The following is an 8,524-nucleotide window of genomic DNA, read 5'->3' as shown; positions in this document are numbered from 1 at the left end:
ATAGGAAAAGAACTATGGTTTATATGTTTCATGAGATGAAATATTAAAACTATAGGATATAAATATAGTATGATAAGTTGGTTATCATTTATGTTTATAATAATATTAATTATTGGATAATTAATTCTTTTTCTTTTAAATGACTAAAGTAGTGGGTGGTTATTGGATCATGGTAACCGTGAGTTTTAAAGGAAAATGGTTTCCTATTTTCAAAAAGATGTTTTTTCAAACGATAGAAAAAGTTTCGAGTTTTCTCTCCACGCAAAAGAAACTCACGTAGTCGTCAAGTAAATACAAATTTACTAAATGACGGCTGGGCGAGCTAAACGATCGTGCAGAGTAGAGTTAAACGATCGTGCAGTATTTACTAAATGATCGCATAGGTTTGCTAGACCATCGCTGGCCCAAGGTAAACGATCGTGTAGAGTTTGTAGGCAATAGACAGAGCTAAACGATCACATACCTTTTGCTAGACGATCGCATAGCTTTATCTAAACGATTGGGCATCGACCTATACGATAGGTCTCTGCCATCTCCCACTTTCCTAGTTGTGTATGCGATCGTTGTTTTCTTCGTTCGTCTGCCTCATACCAAGTCCGAAACGAGCCCACCCTCTGGATTCTCACACTGAGAATACCAAGGTCGCCTTGTTGGTGGTGTCAGACTTAACTCGTCACCGTCGAGGTTTTTTGGATGCCGTTTGTGGTGCTGTAGAGGTCGTTCGTGTTGCTGAGGAGTTCATAGCTGAGGTGATCGTTGAGGACGAGCGCGAAGTGTTCATGCTGTGTTTGTTGCTGCATTGCGATCGTGTAGATCGGGCGTTCGAGGCTGCTGTTGTTCGAGCATTCGTGTGCAACGGAGCGTGGAGACGCTTCTACCAGAATTCAGCAGTTCATGAGACACAAATATCATTTTCTAAATTCCCACTTCATTTTCCTCTCCTTCTCCATCTTAGCTTTCCGAGCAGTGAGTTTAGAAAGGGTGTATGTTCCGATCGGTAATGGTGCATTTTTTATTGGTTTTCATTTGGCTGTTTTATCTTGGGGAAGATGTGGCAATTTTCAGACCTGCTTGTACACTTGGGCAGAGCGCGAAATGTCTTAAAGAGAGTGAGTTTCGCGACTCAACCTATAACGAGTTTCTGTTTTGCAGGTTTTGCTCTTTGCTTGACTGCCATGCCTTGACGACTTACAATTCATCGTTCTGAGGGCCCTACTATTTCCAACAATTTTAAGACATTTCCACATCTTCAATGGCCCTTAGTAGCAACAATGAGATATCTGACCTCAACCGTCCGTTCCGATTGGAAGGAGTGAACTTCAAGTGGTGGAAGAAAAAGATGTTGTTCTTCCTCACCCTTAAGAAAGTTGCTGAAGCTTGTACCAGCACTAAGCCAAATGTCCCTTTAGAAGAACCAACTGAACAACAGATAAAAGAAGTTGCTGACTGGGAGGAGAAAGACTTTCTATGTAAGAATTTCATTTTAAATGGTTTGACTGATGATCTGTATGACTACTACAGTACAATAAAGACAACGAAGGAGGCCTAGGATTCCCTGCAAAAGAAGTATGACACCGAGGAGGCCTGGTCGAAGAAATATGCAGCTAGCTGTTATCTTAAGTTCCAGATGATGAATGACAAATTCGTGGAGGCCCAATCCCATGAACTTCAAAAGATAGCCCATGAGATAATTACTGAAGGTATACCTCTAGACGAACATTCCAAGTTGCTGTTATTATTGATAAACTACCCCCCTTGTGGAAGGATTTTAAGAACATTGTTCGTTTGCTATCGTGAGATGCTTTAGGAGTGTTTAAAGTAAAACAGATTGGAAGAATAAAGTCTAAGTGCTGCGTTCTGCCTTGATGCGTTTAAATGAATGCAACGCGTTGGGGCGTTAGTATTATGCATAGAAGGCACACAAGTCCTTATAATAACGTTCAAGTTTTCCTAGATAAAACCCAAGTATAAATCTAATCTAGGTTCCTGGCAAGTCCAGGGTCGATCACAAGGATTTAGTTACACTAACACAGATTATGTGTTGTACTTGCAGTAGGAGGTTTTTCTTAAATAAATGTGAAAGATGTATTATTTACACTAACATGCTATGCCTGTGCAAGACAATACAAAAGAGTGAGTGGAAAATGAAGGATCATGTGAAAATGGAATTTAAGTAGGTGGACACGCCGGTTAAAGATAATTGCACACAATTGATGTAATGTAAATGAAATGGGATGGGTTGCTTATCATTCTATTCATGCGTTAGACATCATTCAACACTTCTCAATGCGAATAACATACAAGCCTATCTCTAGGGTGCATGCTTCTAACTTAGAATGCAAGAAACACCAGTAAGTCTATCTCTAGCTATACTAGGTGTTTTACTTAATGCGGCTTAGCTATTCTTTCGAACAACTAAGTAACGAAGCTTTCACCAAGTTTTCAAGTTGGTTTAGGTGTTGGAACAGAATTATGCATGAAGTACTAATGCTTTCAACATAAATAGAAGATAAACAATAGCAAAAGTGATGATCAAATATATGAATTTTATAAAGGATAAATGAGTCTTTACAAAGAACTACATTCAATCAAAATGAAATGAAAATGATATTAAGAGAGAAACTGAGTCAAGCCAAAGAATACAATCTCTTGTAGTTCTTTGGCTCAATCTTGTTGTGTACAATCACTTTAAAGAGCCGAGGACGGAGTATCTTTCTCAAGAATAACTTTCTCCACTCCCTGGCCAGCGATGGTGGTGGTTCTCAGCTCCTTCGATCATCTTACACTTTGGCACAATTTATACAAACTAAAACTAAGTCTACAAATTTACAGAGAGTATGGAGCTTCTAATTTTCTGAACTCTTGATTCTGGAGGGTTTTCAAGTATTTATAGGTGTTGGTCTCGTCCACTTGGAGGATGGGCTGCATTTAAGTCCATGCCCTGATCAGCATTAAACTCCATGTCCTGGTTGGCTGCCTGACCTCTGGAAGCTTTTCAGATGCCACTTGTTGCAGGTGCCCATGCTTGCAAGTGGTGATGTGACACAATCAGCCCGGAGTAATGAATCTTCTATGCGTTGAATTCCCTCCGACACATGGCTCATGCGTAGCGCGTTTCCTACGACACTTGTCTAATGCGTTATTGTCAGTTTTTGCGTTGAAATCCTACAAAGTAGTGCGTTAGCGCCGTGATTTTTAGTGATAAAATTCTTTTACATGAAATTGCTATTGTTTAAGTAAATCCTTGCATTTCTATTAAAAATGAGGAGAGTTTATCATTAAAAACTCTAATTGTTCTAACTTTAGAGCAAAAATAACTTGTATTTTTACAAGTTATCAACCACCCCCAAATTTGAACAATGCTTGTCCTCAAGCACTCTAAAATAATTCTTTGCTATCTCCTCTGCCTTATATGTGCAAATTTCACCTCTCATCATATTAGTCTCAAAGCTGAAATAAGAGTTGGGAAAATATAACTTGGATTGACGATTTTCTTAAAAGGACTAATATTTAGTTTCCGATGCGATAGGCTTCTCATCGCAACTCCTTTCATTTCTCAAAATATTTCAATCTTTTCTATACCAGCAATGCGCTAGATGTTATTTCTTTTGAAAAACAAATGCTGGATAAAAAGAAAACGATTGTGTACTTGTTTACCCATGCGTTCCTTCAGGTATCCCACTTTTGTTTTGGCTTGGCCCCACGGGTGTCATGCGAGCATCCAACTACGGGTGAGAACCCTTTACAACTAAACTCATATCTAATATTCATTCCTTTTTCAAAGTATAGTTTTTTTCTTCAGACTAGATAGAGGAGTTTTATGGGACGCGTTGGTCTAGGATACTTAACTTCGTTTTGGCTTACCCCTATGGGTGTCATGCGGGTATCCAACTACGGCTAAGTGCCTGTTCCAATTAAGCTCATGTCATTTGAAATTTCTTTCTTTTGAAGTAATAACAGAGAAGCTGTGTTCAAAATTCTTCTTATTTTGTTTCCTTTTTTCTTTATAATGTATACATTGACGCGTCTACGCTCAGATTTCTTTCATCCCTAAATTTGGAGATGAGCTATATCCCCATTGCTAAAAGAGAAACAAAGTTTTAAAAGGCTTTGAGAAATTGAAAGGAGTTTAAGACTTCAAGCTTGCATGCATTAGAAAGTAAACTTAATCTTTTTAAGAGAAGTTCAAGCCTTGTCTATTTTCCTAACACCTATCTTATGCTTATGAGATCATATAGTTGATATCAATGAGGTTAAGTTAAGCACAAGACTTAGAAAACAATCAGAGAACAAAATTAAAGTATGCTAAGGACAAACACAAGGATCAAAGTGATAATAACTTTTCATTCATTTTTCATATTTTAACATAGATTTCATAAACACCGCAAAAAGATGCAAAAGGACAATTAAACCAAAATTACAAAATAATTTTAACCCAACACCCAAGGTTCTACTGTGCTGGTGCATCACCTTTGCGTTCTTCTTTGGGGTTCTCGTCCATGAAGCGCAAGGGATTTCTGAGATGGGCTGGTAACGGAGGCAAGGCAAACATACCCACCAAGACCTGATTGATATACTGCGTTGTGTAGAAAAATTGGTATTGCATGCGTCTTGTCTGTTGCCTCAAGTAATCCCTTAATACCCAGTTTTGTTGTTGAAGATCTTCAATTGATGCGGCCAACAGTCGGAGTTTATCACTGATGAATGTTTTCAACTCCTCCAAGTCTATGTTGCATTGGGGTACTGGTTCTTCTCGTCCAACTGGGTCTTTAAATGCTACTACGTTACTGGACCCTAACCCAGTTGGCTCAAAGATCACTGGAGGTGGCACAAAATTTTGGATTGGACTTTGTTGGGGCAAAGGAATGGAGTGAGGGAGGTCCTAATCTATGAATATAGGTTCTTGATGCATCGCTCAGGACTCCCTTCTGGCTGGGCTATTGGTGAGTCATGGAAAAATTCAAGTGCAGGCTGCGCTTCTTCAGCCAAAGCTTCTGGCTCAGCTTCACATTCTTCATTCTCTGAAGCTTCATCCCTGTGTTCAACTACCCTGACGCATCTTTTCTTAGGGGTGTGTTTTGTTGATCGAGGTCTACGTGCCACTTCTTTGGCAGGTAAGGCTGGTTGATGCCGTGATCCTTGAAGGAGATGCTTTACTGCCTTTATGTCTATCAGACCATCGACTTCTTCATATTCATCCCCCAGAGGGATGCCCCCGCGTTTGCATAACGTGCAGATCAGCCACGGAAAATATAGTGGCCCTCAAGGCTTGTTCTTGATGGCCTTGATTTGGTCCCGTATAATCCTCCCAATATCCAACGAGATGCATTGCATTATGTAGTGAGTGGCCAGGACGCGTTCTCTGGATAACGTTTCATCATGCGTTGTAGGCATGATGCTGCGTTTGATTAAATAATACCACATGTTAGCGTCTGGGTTCAGATTCCTGGAAGCAAGCATCTTTGATCCATTCCTTGATGTCTACCATTTACTTCTATGTTTGGCCACTGTCTTCAACGCATCTTCCAATTTACAAGGCATTGGTTGCTCTAAGATGCGGTTTCCTTCTGCGTCAAGATCACCATTCAAGTCGAACACTTCATTTATCTTGTTTGTCGAGAAGCACACTAACACCCCTTCCATGAAGGCGGTGTTCTTTTCCATGTCGAATTCGCTGTTGTAGAACGCGTGGACAAGGTTGGGTCAGATGCGATCGTGCCCAACGCAGAGTTGATTCCACCCTAGTGCGTTGATGGTTTCTGTGATATAGACTGGCAATGGGTGGCGTTCAGTGAAGAAGCCTTTCTCTATTAATGTCACTAAACTGACGCTTCCTTCCTGTGGTTCTCTTAGGTAACACCTTCGTTACCTCGCGTTTCCTACCGCGTGTTCTCTTGCCTCTTTAGCCAATCTCTTAACTCATTTTCCAACTCTTTTTGGAGATTGGTTTTCCTTCGCCCTTATCTCGTGGGTGCATATTCTTTCAATTCATTTTCCAATGCGTTGTGCCTTTTTTCACGCGTTGCACCTTAAAGTCTGGGTGCAACTTCTTCTTCTTCTTCTTCTTCCTGCAGTATCAAACTTCTCTTTCTTGATACTCTTTTTGATTTTATAGGCCCTTCATCCACGTCAGATGGGCGTGGCTACGACGCGTCGGGGCCAACTCTCCTTTCTCTACTTTCTTCTTCTCTTTCTTCATTCTCTTCCCTTTCTTCATTTTCCACCTCTTCTTCATTTTCCATCTCTTCTTCTAGCATCGCTGTATATCTTTCCGTTTCATCCAACTCGAGTGAAACGTTTGGTGGATCTGAACGCATCACTTGAGTTGCTTCTTGCTCTTGGTTGAGCGATCTAGAATAGCTCCAAATACTTCCTCTTCATCACGTCTTGCTGACTCTGCCAAGTCTTCAAGGTTATGCTTTGACGCAGGACTGTCAGAGGCTGAGATAGGTGGAGTGAATGGCGGGGTTTCCACAGGGGTGTGAGGCGTCCCCGGAGAGGATATTAGGATGGGTGAAGGTGATGGCTGGTTAGACGTGTCTGATTCCACCAAGTAAATTGTGGCCAAGGGTTCAATGGATAGAGAGGGAGGTGGATGCACCACTGGAGATGGTGTAGTATGGGCATAGGTAGGAAGGGGTTCATGCGTTGCACCCACCAAGGTTATGTTCGGGATAAATGGTGGTGGGGCAGGCTTGGTATAAGGTTTGAATGCGGCCATAAATGACGGACACGTCCTGGTCTTGGCTGGTGTCTTTACCCTTGGTTTAGGGGTAGACTTGGGTTTTTGTAAGGTTTTAGCCCTAGGCAGAGTAGTTTTGGCTAGAGGGTTTACAGGTTTCTTGGAGCTCTTGGCCAAAGCATTCATGGAGGTGGAAGGAGGTGTAGGGGCGGCCAAATGCTAAGCAAAGGTAGCGCTGCCGTGAGAGGCTTTCGATTGGGTAGGGATGGAGGTTGATTTCCTAGGGCTAGGTGGTGGTGAACTCAAAAATGAAGAGGAGGAGAAAGAACTTATCGGCGAATCGTTGCCTAGGCTGTAGCTTTGGTTCTGAGAATCTGAGTCGGATGACATTAGTCACCGGAGATGCTGAGCGAGAGAGGAAAATGGAGGTTTGGTGGATCTGAGGTTCTAGGGTTTCTAAAGAAATGGAGGTTCGTAAGCGCAGTGAAGGAGAAGAAGAAACGGTTTGGTTTAAGTGAGGTTTTTGTAGGGGGAGAAGATGATCGTGGCTGACGTCAGGCGACACCTGAAATCTGCAATTAATTCAAAGTGGAAGGGTCGCCTCGTTTAGCCAAAACACTCGAGTGTTTTGTGTTTCCGAGATGCATCCCTTCAACTACCCCCTGTGTTATACTTGTGTCTAACGCGTCCAATGTTTCAGTTTTAATTATACACAACTTTTCTAAAAGAAAAACAATCAAATTTCAAAATTTTGTAAAGGCAAAATAATCAATTTAAAACCTTCAAATAACTAAACTAACAAATTCAAACATAACTTAAAATATAGAATGCAAAAGAATAAGGTTAAGAGACGCGACCCTGGAAGATGTGGCGTTACAATCGCAGAGATGCCTCGATGCGAGCTTCAACCTGTCTCGCATAGCGCAAGAGATGACTTTTTGTGTTCCACTTGTCTTTAAAGTATGGCTTAACCCTTTGGCCGTTTACTTTGAACGCATCAGTGCCATCTTCTCGCATTAATTCTACAGTACCATAGGGAAAAATTGTTTTAATTATGAAGGGCCCGGACCATCTAGATTTCAATTTCCCTGGAAACAGATGCAAGCGTGAGTTGAAGAATAAAACTTTCTGACCAACAACAAGTACCTTCTTGCTGATGCGTTGGTCGTGCCAACACTTTGTCTTTTCCTTGTAGATCTTGTCGTTTTCATATGCATTCATCCACCATTCTTCAAGCTCGTTGAGTTGAAGCTTGCGTTGAACGTCCGTTGCATCCAGATTCATGTTCAACTTCTTTACTGCTCAAAATGCCTTATGCTCCAACTCTACAGGAAGATGACATGCTTTACCAAATAAAGTGAGTAAGGAGACATACCTATAGGCGTTTTATATGCAGTCCTGTAGGCCTAGAGTGCTTCATCTAGCCTCTGTGCCCAATGTTTCCGCATTGTGCTGACGACTTTTTCCAGAATTGATTTGATTTCTCGATTTGAAATTTTTGCCTGACCGTTTGTCTGAGGGTGGTAGGCAGTAGCAATCTTGTGCCTGACATTATATTTTGCAAGTAATTTTGAAACGATGTGATTGATAAATATGCGGACCTTCATCGCTTATTAGAGCTCTCGATGTTCCATATAAGAAATTTAGATACAGTAGACGCGTCGTTTCTAACACAGGCTACTGCCTCTATCCACTTAGATACATAGTCTACAGCCAACAGGATATATTGCTGACCACAAGACAGAGGGAATGGGCCCATAAAATCTATGCCCCAGATATCAAACAACTCCACTTTTTAGAATATTATTCAAGGGCATTGCGTCACTTGAAGAAATATTCCCT

The 8,524-nt window shown here is 41.2% G+C and overlaps 1 protein-coding gene across 1 annotated transcript; it reads right to left on the bottom strand.

Annotated features, from left to right (window-relative positions):
* Positions 1–6,316: 6,316 nt before the first annotated feature.
* Positions 6,317–6,868, bottom strand: LOC120079373 (proline-rich extensin-like protein EPR1). Its single transcript, XM_039033538.1, has one exon. The coding sequence runs from the start codon at positions 6,866–6,868 to the stop codon at positions 6,317–6,319; it is 552 nt and encodes a 183-aa protein (XP_038889466.1).
* Positions 6,869–8,524: the final 1,656 nt, after the last annotated feature.

The sequence above is a fragment of the Benincasa hispida genome, chromosome 1 (genome assembly GCF_009727055.1).
Source record: "Benincasa hispida cultivar B227 chromosome 1, ASM972705v1, whole genome shotgun sequence".
NCBI classification, from domain to species: Eukaryota; Viridiplantae; Streptophyta; class Magnoliopsida; order Cucurbitales; family Cucurbitaceae; genus Benincasa; species Benincasa hispida.
Note: the sequence above shows the minus strand (reverse complement) of the source record. Positions and strands in the feature narration are given on the sequence as shown.

Coding starts and splice junctions, on each gene's coding strand:
- LOC120079373 (XM_039033538.1), bottom strand. CDS start 6,868: ATGAATGCTTTGGCCAAGAGCTCCAAGAAACCTGTAAACCCTCTAGCC.